This window comes from Alligator sinensis, unplaced genomic scaffold (assembly GCF_000455745.1).
Source record: "Alligator sinensis unplaced genomic scaffold, ASM45574v1 scaffold240_1, whole genome shotgun sequence".
Taxonomy (NCBI): domain Eukaryota; kingdom Metazoa; phylum Chordata; order Crocodylia; family Alligatoridae; genus Alligator; species Alligator sinensis.
Genome location: NW_005841902.1, coordinates 1,192,416 through 1,206,707, shown reverse-complemented (window position 1 = coordinate 1,206,707; position 14,292 = coordinate 1,192,416). Strand labels below are relative to the sequence as shown.

Here is a 14,292-nt window from a genome sequence, read left to right as displayed (position 1 = left end):
AATTAAAATATTAAGCCAGCATATTTCATAACAATTCTAGGTGATAGTTTAGGTAAAAAAAGAGCACCATCTCCATTGCAGTGCTTACCTCCTGGCAGAGCGACTAGACAGTGGAGATGGGAGAGATCATGCAGACCAGCCCAAGACTGCTCATACCTGCTTATTTCCTCATCCCCTCACACCACCCTTCAAAGGATCTGGTGGCCATCCCTGGTTTCCCCATCCCCTTGGTTGAGAATCCATCCCTTTTCTCCCCCTAGATGAGAATCACTGGAGTAGAGACAAGGCGAGGGAGGGAGATACTGAGCTGCTCGGCAGAAGTGGAAGGATGGGCCGACTCTGGAAATTGGCCCAACAGTTCAGCTTGTGGATCATAATCGGGGTTTCACTTACAATTGGGTCCCCATTTGAAGGCAAGAGAATGGAGCGGTGAATGCTGCTGCCACTGAAAGAGTTTATGCAAAGTAGATTCTTAAAGAAAGGATGCCTCTGTTTTTTTTTTTTAATGCATTTAAACCAAGGCAAAATGGCAACATGTCTCTCACATGAATTTATTTTTTAGACGGATGTTATAATCATCATGGAAGTAAATTCTGAATGTTTAATGCATGGCAGCTAGACATTAGACCAGTGGTTCTCAACCTTTTTAAAACAAGGCACCCCTTTTTAACTTCTGTGAATTGAGTAGCCCCCCTTTCAAAAAAACAACATATTTCTTACAGAGCTTGCCTTTCCAGAGGGGCCAGGCAGTGGGGGCAAGGGAACACCCAAACAGGGACTGAACCCTTCCTTATCATCTTATCTCCTGAGGCCTCCCTTTAAAGGATCTCTCCAGGGTGCCTGGGGCACCTTGGCTGAAGATTGCATTACCACACAGTCTAACTCAGTAGTCATAAGCATAAGACTTTGCAGTAGCACTTTTTAAAAAGAGATAAAAAAGAAAAAGGAGTCCTGCAAAATGCTATGATGTACTGAATACTTTTAGCCTGAAGGATTTTTTCTTTTTACTTTTTGCAAAATTAAAAAGAAAAGTGAAATTACTTCAATATTAAACACACATCATCTACGCAAAAAAATGTAAAAACCAATGTTTTTTGAGAGATATCAACCATTCCTCCTTTTCATATTCTTTGCCCCAAATTTACTGATACAGGGAGGATAGCCTAATTTTCTAATCTTTCTTCCTTCCCCCTACAAACACAATGTAGGGTTTGTTCAAGCAAAAGAGGATTTTTGGTAATAGATTTAAAAAATGGCTGTCTATGGTTTGGATCTTCAAGAGGCTGGGATTTTAAGACAGCCTGAGGGATTTACATACCAAATTCAGCTGAAAGAATCAATGGGCATTGTGTGCTTAGTTCCCTCCACCCTCTTTGAAAATCCAACTATCAGTGACTTGGATGCTTGGCATTTTGAGACAAGACACTTAAAATAAGCGTACATGTATAAAACAACCACCCTAGCATTTTTTAAAAAGTGAAAACCAATTTTTCAAACAAATATGAATCACTGAAATGTTGATTACATTATACCAGCATTTTAGAAGCATCTTTCATAACATTTGCCAAATGTCAGTTTTAGGAACCTACGTAAGGAAGGCATGCTTTCTTCATGAAGTAAGGTGTATGTAAAAAGTTTGTCTTTAGCATTTATTAGAAGTCATTATGGGCTAAGACTGCGTGCTGCAAACAGTTCAGACAGGCTGTAAAATCTGTAATTTGAGGAGTTACAAGTGCTATTCTCTCACCTTCCAGAGCGTAGAAGAAAGTTTTTGACAACCTATAAAAACTGACAGTATTTTGTTGGCCTGGCTATTTTCCCCTCAAGAAAAAGTATACTCAGTTTGCTTATTATACAAATTTGTAGGTTTCAAAAAATATATAAATGCATCAATATATAAATAGTGAGTTAACAATAGTGCACAGTACCAACAGTTCAATAATACATGTACACTGTTAACCTTCAAATCTAAATACCGTTTCACATGACATTAAATAAGTGAAAATTAGGGTCCAGGGTTTGGGTGTGCAGCATACAAGGACTATGCGAGAACCACTCTTAGCACTTTTCTATTATGTCTCATTTTTTTGATCACAACTGTTCCAATCCTCAGAACATGAGAATGATTTTAGAGAGTTGAAGTTTAAAGGTTTTCAGTTTACACAGTAGCCTTAAAATAAGAACTGTGCATAAGTGCCATCACCAAGAGAAACTGTCAATTTAAGCACGCTCCCAACTATTGTTCTTCAATAAAACTGAAAGTAGCATGCTCTGTCTTTTGAAGGCATTCCCTAATGGGAGGTGGAAAAAAATACTAGTTCTTTAGAACAGAATTAGTTTGTTTACTTTTGCTTAGTCATACCTCTAGCTTACTGTGTTGTCAGCACAATGACAAACTACTCACTGTAGCTACTGTATTCACTTTTCCTCAAAAGCATTTCCATCTCAGTTTTGCAGTAGCCAAAGATTAGTATGGTTTCAGAAAGCAACATTATATAATACTGTTATAGTATAAGAACTGTGCTTTAGGCCCCAATGCTGCAATCAAATGCTGTGGACTCTGGGACCACTCAAATGACTGAGCAGTTCTTTATTTATTCATCTAAAAAGTAGTCTCTCTTAAAAAAAAAAAAAAAAAGCACCACAGTATTTTCCTATGTTAAAATCCCACATTTGGAAATAATTATTTCAACTGAAATGAAAGCTGACAAATTAACTTATGTCAGACAGCTGGAAAAAAGTACAGCCACTTGTCTCCCAGGCTTTGTTTACTTCACAATCAGAGGTGTGATTACCGCATCTTGCACATACATGAGCGAGCTTTCATCTAGCAAGCCAGGTACCAACTGCAAAATGTAACAGCAGGGACTTACTCTCTTTTGAATAAGTTCTCAGAGCCCTGAAGTCTTGAGCCCCAGCTTTGCCATGCTGAAGCTTCTGAGACCAAGGTTTCATAGGACCTGATCTCACTGGTACCATACATAGCTCAGGTATGTATGCATATGCTGCAATTAACACACCTTATTGTAGGGTAGAAACAGTCAGAGAAGGAAGCATTTCTTGTTTCTACAGATGGGTAGCACCATGGAAATAACTATGAAGAATATAAGCATCCTCTATCCATCATCATCTTGTATACCTTATTCTCATTACAGCAAAGATCAGAGCAAAAATAATAAAACAGGTAATTGTGACAAAAACCTGGTATCAACATGGCTTCTGAACAAAAGTATAATGATTCAGATTCAAAAATAAATATATTTTAAAACCTTAAGAAGGTGTTTGAAAATAAAAGAGAATTAAAAATGTTTCCAAGATTATACACTTGATCAATTATGTTTTTCTACTTATAGCCCTTATCCTTTACTGCTCTTCCAGTACAGGTTTATATTACACAAGTTGCCACACTTTCAGCACTGTATTACAGAAGTCTTAACCACTTTTTCAAACAAAAGATGATTTTCAGAGTGACATGAAAATGTTGTCAGATAAAAAATTAAATACAGCTTCTTTAATGAGAAAATTTTACAGTGAAGACTCAACAAGAGTTTACAATCAGTATAATTATGAAAGATAAAACCCAATAGAAATGTTCTAATTGTTCCAGAAAATCATGGAAAATTGCATTCTCTATAACACACAAGCTTTAGGAGTAGCAAAACAACAGTTCCAAAGAAAGACTAGTGAGTTAAATTGTTTCAGTGAACAGCAAGAATGAAAATATTAAACCAGCATATATGACAAAAATTCTAGGTGATATCTTAGGAGAAGAGAGTCATAAGAGCATGCACATGCATATTGCAAAACCTGTAGTATTTTTGTGTAACAATTAATTTCCAAGACAAAGTATATTCCCTTTCAGCACAAACCTAAATAAAGACTCCAGAGTATTAAAACTGAAAGAAATGCAATTACTGCCAAAATATCCATGTTGAAAAAAATATCTAGAATTTAAAGGAGCTAGTACTTTTTTCTACAACATACTTTAGAAATCTTATTTCTCATGTAAAATTACATAACAGAAATGAACAAATATTCAAGGAAAGGAAATCATAAAACTTCTTAGTTTCTCAAATGAAATTTTTATTTTTCAGCTTATATAAAAGTGTACTGCTTCGATAGAACAAGTATGTTTCTAATAAAGAGCAAAAATAAATTCAACCTTAGCAAATTAAATTCAGATTCAGCCAAGCATTATCCATGAAAGAAAAATAGAAATATTAGAAATCCAACTTAATATGTGTTTAAAGAATTATTTTCTTTAAAACAATCAATTCCCTAACTACCCTTAATAGCAAAGTTTTCATAATTAAGTGTCATTTTAGCCTTGACTGAAAAAAAAGAAACAAGAAAAAGATTTAATTCATAATGTAAGTTAGTCACATAGTGAAAACAGTCTCTTCCAGTATTAGATACGAAGTGCAATCATTTGAAGATTTAAAAAGTTAAGCTTTATTCAACTAGGAGAGAGCCTACTCAAAAATATTTTTCGTCAATGAAAGAGCCTCATAAGATAAACAATGCATTTGGGATAGATGCAAAATAAAGCAGCCCATCTTACGCAGCATATCTGAATGTAACCAAGATGCAGGAAACTGTGGGATCCTTCCAACAACGAGACACTAAGGAAAAAAGTAAAGTGCCAACACATATAATGCCAACACAGTACTGCCAGACTACAGACTAGATCCATAAATTTATTTATTTATAAATAAATAAATAAATAAATACTTGAGTGTTGCAATGCTGAGTACTGCAACCCCTAATTTGGGGGCTCCAGGCCCCTAAAATGGAATTCCAAATCCTGAATTACTACAGTTTTTTAGCAATTACTGTGAAATGCAAAATACAGAAACACTCCTGAAAAGAGGGACCAGAATTGAAGTCTCACTCCTCCCAGACAAATACACTCAAGTAACCATTAGTATTTTCTGCCAGCATGCCAGAATGGCCCAGCTCAGGTCCAAAGCAGGCTTGTGACAGAACCTGGCAGTTGCTGCTGCTTTTCCCTGACACCGAGCTGCAGTGCAGTACAGTTGAAGCCCTCTGCTGCCAAACACCCCAAAGCTCCTGCTCTGCAGGAAGGATCTGCAGGCCACCACAGGCTGCCAACCCTGCTTTAGATCATGGATGTTTTTCCTCTGAGGCCCAGTGAATCTTTTCAATGTTTTTCTGTACAGTAGAACAGGTTGACAAAAGCATGAAGAATGTGCCCATGGAAAATTGCCTAATCTAGTGGTTAGGGTACTCCTCAGAGTGCTGGGTAGGACACCCCTCAGGTGACGGGAGCAGCCTGAACCATTTTCAATGTTTTAAGTGAATACTGCTGCTTCCACCCATCTTTTAAAAGAAAGCAGGAGTCTCCAGGTTTTGGTTTGTTGGGTTTTTTTTTTTTTCCTGAAACCCAATCCTGTATGCAAGTATTACACATACCCTGAGAATGCCTATCAAATCAAGCCCACAGGTAGACTTAGAAAGACTTACATCTAGTGTATGTATCCCAACAAGTTTAGGCACAAAATTGTCTTTGGGCATGAAAAGCAGCAGAACTTATTAAGGTGCCTGGGAACCTTCAGATAGAAGTGCACTATGGAGTTTAAGCACCCGACCATGGTTAGGCAGCACCTGAGCAGCTTTCACTTTTAGACTTAAGCGTCTGAATCCCACTTTAGGCACCCAAATCATTTTTAGACCTGGCCCAAGACATTATGGGTGGCCAATGCAACAAGCTTCAGCTCTTATTACCTACCACCAGTTTATTAAATTGAGGGGTCAATGACCATAGCAACTGGTTACAACGATGCAAAAAACAAGAGGGGCAATAGGGAAAAAAACTGTTTTGTGGTCTCCTTACACCACTGTTTTTCCACACCTGTATAGTATGCCTATTACCAGCGTATGGGAAAACCTGTAGTGGTTTATAGTGCCTTTTCTTGCATTAGGAAGTCTTCAGAGTAAAATATCTCAGAAAACATAGGACTGCACCAAAAAATATTTAGGGAAAAATACAAGAAATAAGTATTTTTAAAAGGTCATTACTGAAGGGGATTCTGATATACAGCAGTTATTAATTGTTAGGAAATACAGTAGTAACTGTAGCATTACAGTTTATATAGCTTATACAGGCAACCCGCGCTTAGCGCTCCGAATTGGTTCCTTAAAAAAAAATGAGCGTTAAGCAAAACCGAAAGTATTTGATGACCCAAGATGGCGACTGCAATTGTTTTTAATGAATCAAGATGGCGACTGCGAGTGATATAACAAAACTCCCTGCGCACTAAGTGAAATCAGGTATCAATTTCAAGTAAGCGTTATAGAGAAATAGCGCTAAGTGGAATAGCATTAAGCAGGGTTGCCTGTTGTGTTAAATCCACAAGGTGTCACACATAACAGAATTTATAATCCATGCATGTGACATCTGACCACCATGATTTGTTCTACCCATGAATTAAAAAGCTTTAAAGATATTCAGGTTCACTGCCTTAAGAGAAAAAAAACGTGAAAAATGAGGGGTACAGTGTTCATGATGATTTTGACACTGATTTGGTAAACAGATCTGCTAGCACAGTCCCATTTACTAAAGCATACATCTGTTTTGAGGAGTGAGGCTTTACGGCTTATCTTTAGTGAAAAGAAAGAATAATTGTGCAATGTGCTGCAGTATGAAATGGTAGGAATGTCATTTCAAGACTTCAGATAAAGTTTTAGAATTAAATGCTAGTGTGAACATTTCTTTTTACAGTTTATCTGCATTTAGTTCATGGTTTCTGGACTAAAATTTAAATACATTTACAAATAGGTGAAATAAAGGTTCCATTACAGTGAGGGAGTTAAAAGCTTGTGCTCAGTAGCTGTGAACAAGAATGTACACGCAAGAGAGAATAAATAAAAACGAAATGAATTAATTCTAATCCTAGGACTCTCCCAAATCAAACCAATTAGGTTATTAACTGGTGAACATTTTATTGAAGCCATGGCAACATCCCAGAGCCCAAATGACAGGCACCTAATTTTGTCATAGCGGTTTTAGTCATCTGAGCAAGTGAGCGTTTACTAGAAATAGATCATAATTCATAATATATTAAAAAGTTTTAAGTAGCACAAGAAAAAGTGGAGAGCCAAGTTACAGTCAGATTTGGACAACTGTAAGAGTTAGGAAACAGTGAATACTGCTGCTTCCACCCATCTTTTAAAAGAAAGCAGGAGTCTCCAGGTTTTGGTTTGTTGGGTTTTTTTTTTTTTCCTGAAACCCAATCCTGTATGCAAGTATTACACATACCCTGAGAATGCCTATCAAATCAAGCCCACAGGTAGACTTAGAAAGACTTACATCTAGTGTATGTATCCCAACAAGTTTAGGCACAAAATTGTCTTTGGGCATGAAAAGCAGCAGAACTTATTAAGGTGCCTGGGAACCTTCAGATAGAAGTGCACTATGGAGTTTAAGCACCCGACCATGGTTAGGCAGCACCTGAGCAGCTTTCACTTTTAGACTTAAGCGTCTGAATCCCACTTTAGGCACCCAAATCATTTTTAGACCTGGCCCAAGACATTATGGGTGGCCAATGCAACAAGCTTCAGCTCTTATTACCTACCACCAGTTTATTAAATTGAGGGGTCAATGACCATAGCAACTGGTTACAACGATGCAAAAAACAAGAGGGGCAATAGGGAAAAAAACTGTTTTGTGGTCTCCTTACACCACTGTTTTTCCACACCTGTATAGTATGCCTATTACCAGCGTATGGGAAAACCTGTAGTGGTTTATAGTGCCTTTTCTTGCATTAGGAAGTCTTCAGAGTAAAATATCTCAGAAAACATAGGACTGCACCAAAAAATATTTAGGGAAAAATACAAGAAATAAGTATTTTTAAAAGGTCATTACTGAAGGGGATTCTGATATACAGCAGTTATTAATTGTTAGGAAATACAGTAGTAACTGTAGCATTACAGTTTATATAGCTTATACAGGCAACCCGCGCTTAGCGCTCCGAATTGGTTCCTTAAAAAAAAATGAGCGTTAAGCAAAACCGAAAGTATTTGATGACCCAAGATGGCGACTGCAATTGTTTTTAATGAATCAAGATGGCGACTGCGAGTGATATAACAAAACTCCCTGCGCACTAAGTGAAATCAGGTATCAATTTCAAGTAAGCGTTATAGAGAAATAGCGCTAAGTGGAATAGCATTAAGCAGGGTTGCCTGTTGTGTTAAATCCACAAGGTGTCACACATAACAGAATTTATAATCCATGCATGTGACATCTGACCACCATGATTTGTTCTACCCATGAATTAAAAAGCTTTAAAGATATTCAGGTTCACTGCCTTAAGAGAAAAAAAACGTGAAAAATGAGGGGTACAGTGTTCATGATGATTTTGACACTGATTTGGTAAACAGATCTGCTAGCACAGTCCCATTTACTAAAGCATACATCTGTTTTGAGGAGTGAGGCTTTACGGCTTATCTTTAGTGAAAAGAAAGAATAATTGTGCAATGTGCTGCAGTATGAAATGGTAGGAATGTCATTTCAAGACTTCAGATAAAGTTTTAGAATTAAATGCTAGTGTGAACATTTCTTTTTACAGTTTATCTGCATTTAGTTCATGGTTTCTGGACTAAAATTTAAATACATTTACAAATAGGTGAAATAAAGGTTCCATTACAGTGAGGGAGTTAAAAGCTTGTGCTCAGTAGCTGTGAACAAGAATGTACACGCAAGAGAGAATAAATAAAAACGAAATGAATTAATTCTAATCCTAGGACTCTCCCAAATCAAACCAATTAGGTTATTAACTGGTGAACATTTTATTGAAGCCATGGCAACATCCCAGAGCCCAAATGACAGGCACCTAATTTTGTCATAGCGGTTTTAGTCATCTGAGCAAGTGAGCGTTTACTAGAAATAGATCATAATTCATAATATATTAAAAAGTTTTAAGTAGCACAAGAAAAAGTGGAGAGCCAAGTTACAGTCAGATTTGGACAACTGTAAGAGTTAGGAAACATGGCTTTCTCGCCTCTTCCCATCTTCTACAGAGGCTATAGGAGCCTATTTACTAAACATCCAATCAGCATAGGCCTTCATGACACCCTTTTACCCAAGAACAAATACCTGATTTTATCAGATTATGTAAAACTAAGGGTTGATTTCCTGGAGAATTTATCATCAGAATGATACCGCTATAAAAACCCTGTGTATCTATACAGATCATCTGGAATACAAGTATCCACACTAGGCATTACATCAGTATGGTTCTCCCAGTAAATTTCCTTCTGTAGACAAGCCCTAACATAATTTATTATTTTAGACTAGACTACTCTGGATTACATACCTTTAGAACGCCACCTTTTTTAAATTTTTTAAATATGAGGTTGGCATAATGTGAAGTTTATAATTGTCACACCTCTCTATCCGACCCCAAAATATTGTCACTCTATCACGATAAAATTATTTTAAAACTTCAAAACACGCCATTTCTAGTTTTAAAAAAATAAAATTAAATCAACCAATCAGGGAAAGAAAAATACAAAATACATCAAGTCGGATTTTCTGTCAATCCAGTACTGTTAATCCAAAATACCTTAATCCACTAAAGTTACACGTGCCACCTACCAGGCTCAAAAGGATTAGCACGGCCTGTTTACTGAGTGTAATCTGAATTTTCCCTTGTACACAGAATGTCCCACATCACTCTCTCACACAAGCAGAGGGGGAAAAGAATTCAAGCATCTCACAGTGGGGACACAAAACTCAAAAGCCAGAATGATTTAGGCCCCAATCCTGCAAAATGCTCTAGGGAAACAGACTCCTATGCCCACACAGAGCACAGCTGAACTCACTGGGGCTCTGCGCACCTCAAGGAATCGGCTTGTGCGGAGTTGCCTTTAGAAAGGTTTGTACATGGATACAACTGCCAGCAGCTCCAAGGTGCACCCAGGGTATCTTTCACTGGATGCAAGGGAAACCATGAGACTGTGGGCAGGCTACCATCCCCTCCTAAACCCGGCACGTCTGAAAACATCGCCATTTCTTTACAGCAAATAAGGAGGTTTTTAACCAGACTTCATAGAGAAGTCAGGCTGGAAGGGACCTTCAGACGTTGGGCATGTCTACATGTGCGCTTTAACCTGTATTTGCCTATTTTAATGTGCATTAAAGCGTCACAAAAAAACCATGCTCTTTAGCTAACGTGCATTAAAACAGGCTAACACATTTTTCTAGTACCTCACAGTGGAGATACTAGATTTAATGTGCATTAACTAAAGTGCATTAATTGAATGTGTAGACATGCCTAGAGCAAACCCTGCCTGAGGCAGGATCATCTCCATTCAAACCATCCTATACAAGCCACTAGGGTTGGCAAGCCGGTCAACCACTGTCAACTGACTGGTCAATTGACTGCATATTTTTTGACAGGTCAAAGTTTATAACAGTTTTATGGGGAGCAAATATATATCAGCTTTCTTGACAGATACTTTTTTTTTTTTTTTTTTTTAATTGTTTCTTGACACATCTTAATGGAAATTTTTTTGCTTTTTCTCTTTATTATCTATAGTGGCTATTTTTTAAAAAAAAATTTGACTGTTATTTGACCCATCAAATACCCCACCCTACAATCCATCATCTAAAAGGGAGGTTGGAAACATTTTTGGGCAGAGTGCCAAAAACGCCTGCAACCTCGATTTGCAAGATGTTGGCGTGCCAGGAGCGGATAGCAAGGGAGGCGCTAGGGGCCTGATCCTTGTGGCAGCACAGCCCAGGCTCCTTCCTTCCCCACTGTCTGTCCCGAAGCACACATGCCAAGTAAAATGCCTTCTTGTGCCACGCTCTGGGGGCTGCCTACCCCTGATATAAAAACTCTTCCTAAAACTGGAGTCAACTCGGACCTAACACAAGATATAACACCCTACCCTGCCACAGGTAAAGCAGGACCCAGACCAAGGCAGCCTGTATCCTGCTTGTATAAAAAGGCTGTTCTCAGCTGCGGGCTGCTTCTCCACGGAGTTCTGCAAAGTAGCAGCTGGGGGGTTTCTTGGCGAGGGGGGGTTCAAAGGGACACGGACAAGGATGCTACAACAGGGAGGGGCATTTTTGGATCATACAGGGAGACCTGAAGGGGAGAGGCTGAGCCGATGCGACCAGCACTGAGGTCTGCAGAGAAGACACAGCAGAGCGCGGAGGCGCCGAAGTTCGCTGGCTGGGCGGGAGGAGGGAGCTCCCGGGATCGGGCCCAGGGCAGCGCCCAGCGAAGGCGCAGCGGGAGGCGGCGACCCCGGCCAAGGGCAGGGCAGGGGCACGGCCGCGATCCCCCTCCCCGCCCCTCACCTGTGAGGCGCAGGCGGGTCTCGGGGCCGGTGGGGGGCAGCTCGCCCTCCTTCCGCTCCGCCGCCGCACTCCGAGTTTTCTTCACGACCGGCGGCGCCGGGGCCGAGTATCTCCGGCTCCCGGCCCAGCTCTTCCGCTTCATGGCGGAGGCGGCACCGCTACGGTGGGTGCGAGGCTGCCGGACTCATCCCCGCAGCGGGGCCCGGCTGGGCCGGCGGGGGGTCCCAGCCCGGGGCGGCGGAGGCTGTGCTCCCGCCCCGTCCAGTCCCCCCCGGCCGCTCGGCCAGCTCCGGCGTTTGGGACACCCACTGCCCCCTCCGCTGCCTCTGATTGGGCCGGGACGGTGTGACGTCACAAACAGGGCGCAGTGGGTAAAGTGATGTCATAGTGGGGAACAGAACAGGTGTGTTGGGCGGAGGGGGCCCTTGGAAACGCCGTTCTTCCCCGTGGCCCCTAGCGGAGGGGCTCTGCCCAGCGAAGGGGTGCCACAAGTGGCAGGGGCAGCCCAGGAGGCAGGAGCAAAAGGGGAGCGGGGTGGCTCCCCGCTGGGGCCTCTCTCTGACATGGTTGGCCCCCGCCCCCTAGCACGTAAGCCCACACAACGACCCTGTAGGCATAGGATCCGTGCCCCTTCCTGTATCTCCTTGCGTGGCCCCTAACCCAAGGAACCTATCGAGCACTTATCTGCCCCCATATACACCCACCCCTTGTTATTGTGTGCTGTTGCCGAGCTAGTACTGCCTACAGGCTCCGAGTCCTATTCAAAGCCTGCTAGTACACACTGTTTCCCTTCACTATCATAAACGTAACTCGCACATTTAGGCAGGCAAGGTTTTTTGAGTAGATGTGATGTCTTTTATTAGACCAACTGAGTTTACTTTGAGTAGATGTGATGTCTTTTATTAGCCCAGCTGAGTTTACTTGGTTGGTCTAATAAAAGACATCACATCTATTCAAAGAACCTTGCCTGCCTATGTCCTTAGATTGACACGGCTACAACCAAAAACCCTGCTCAGCATCTATTCCCACTCTCCCAGTGCCAGTACAACCCTGCAAACACCTGATATATTCTATTTCCTTACATAAATATAACTTGACATACATTTCACAGATGCCCAATATACATATCAATATAGTATCTCTGTGTTCTTCCACACATGTTCCCATTCATTTCCAAATGCGTTACAGACCTAAGAGACTCAAGACACCTCAGAGACTCAAGACACCTAGGTCTGTTACAGACCTGACAGACACAAGACACACAAGTTTGAAAGGACAAGGGCCAACTTGTTAGGTGTTTCTTCCCTGGCCCAACAGTGGTCTGCTTTGTGACTCTCACTCTCCAATGAGACCACATTACAAACAAACACAAATAATAGTAATCAGTTAATAAAGTAGACCTATCTACTTGCTCACTCTCACAAAAAATGCATTTATCCTCTCTTCTTAAAGTATCCAAATGTATAGCAAAGGGTTACAAATAAAATCACAGACTACACATCTGTGTGTGTACAAATAAAATCACAGACTACACATCACTGCAATATAACCACTACTGGGGTGTACAGTGCAAGACAACTGGAACGTAATCTATCCAGCGACAACGTAGGTCTCATGGAAAGGTCTGAAATACCTATTCCTATGTAAAGTTTTCTTCATTGGAGCAGAATATTTTAGATGCATTTTTGTAGTAATGATTGTGTGCGTTTGCTGCTGTATGTTATAAGCAAGCAATTCAATTAAAAATAGTTTAAAGTTGTTATTTTTAGGCATTACACATTGAGGTGCTCATTTTAAACTGGTATTTAAATAAGTCCAAAGCAGAGTTAGGTAATTAAAAGTTAGCTTTTGAAAAACACAATTTTTTTTTCCCCTCAGAATCTCCAGAAATATCCATGGACCATGGCAGAAGTTAATAAACACTCTTATTGAGAGTGTTCTGCCATCTGCTGGGTATGAGATCAATGATTATCCCCTGCTGCTTTTTTCGATGTTGACTACAATCATTTTTAGATTAATATTTTTAAAAAATAAAAGTTAAAATAAATTGTATAAGAGACATATGATTATAATGACACCATGTGAAATGTTTCTCATTAGTGGTAACATGGACCCAGTCTAGCAGTTCATTATGCATGGGTAGATTGCTGTGCCGCACAGAGTTCCAAATAAGTCAGTGAGATTGCCTGTGGATGGTGTAGTTGACCTACATATAAAATGGCAGGATTGATACCTTCATTAAGGACTGTCCTTCTCTTATTGGGTCTCTTTCTCTCTCCCCCGTACCCCTTCCCTCCATTTCTTCTTTTTATTTGGTTGGTTTTGTTTCTATACTATATTAGAATTTCCATTGTTTCTGGAATGTTGCTGTATTACTTTAGAATTCTAGTTTTATTTTGGAATTTTTAAATGTGAAATATTAGAACTATTTTCCTTTCCACAGAGCTACATGCTATATGTAGCATGTACGCTCTGCATATCAGAGACCTGGCTTTGGTTTCTCCAGGCCGGGAAGGTGTGGAAGCATTTTGTATCACTCTGTAATAACATACTTGGCTGATGTAAAAGCAAGAATTATGTGTTTCAGAAGTAAGGTTGCTGCATTTCTTACCAAACACTATTGGGACTACCATTGCTTCTTCCACACAATCAGTACTTGGCACTGAACTGTACCCTGTTGCTGTTGACTTCCTTCTCCTGTTGGTGTGGAGATGGTTTTGTATTGTTGGTATCTTTTTTCGAATCTGGCAGCTCTTTTCTTCTTATATCAGTTCCAGTTTCTCAGTTTCCTTGATAATTTCTCCCTACTTCAAAACCCTTTCCTTCCATACCCTTCTAATATATTTTTTCTTTGTCCTTCCAAGTAAATGGAAGGCCAATCAAAAGACTTGTAAGCACAGGAGAGGCAAACTAGCTGTGGGGAGAGTCTGGGCAGCACTCATATCATTGGGAGAATTTGGATG

The 14,292-nt window shown here is 40.1% G+C and overlaps 1 protein-coding gene across 15 annotated transcripts in view; it reads right to left on the bottom strand.

Annotated features, from left to right (window-relative positions):
* CDC14B (cell division cycle 14B) overlaps positions 1-12,160 on the bottom strand; it is a 63,971-nt gene extending 51,811 nt beyond the window's left edge. For 5 of the 15 annotated variants that reach the window (XR_003092778.1, XM_025197644.1, XM_025197646.1 and 2 more), the window contains exon 1: positions 11,330-12,155. Coding sequence is in view for 10 of the 15 variants with exons in the window: in XM_025197644.1 (XP_025053429.1) it covers positions 11,330-11,471 (142 nt within the window). In the remaining 5 variants the exon portion in view is untranslated. Of the gene's footprint in view, positions 1-11,329 lie in introns of all 15 variants that reach the window. The other 10 variants (XR_003092774.1, XR_003092777.1, XR_003092776.1 and 7 more) reach the window with 4 other exon arrangements.
* Positions 12,161-14,292: the final 2,132 nt, after the last annotated feature.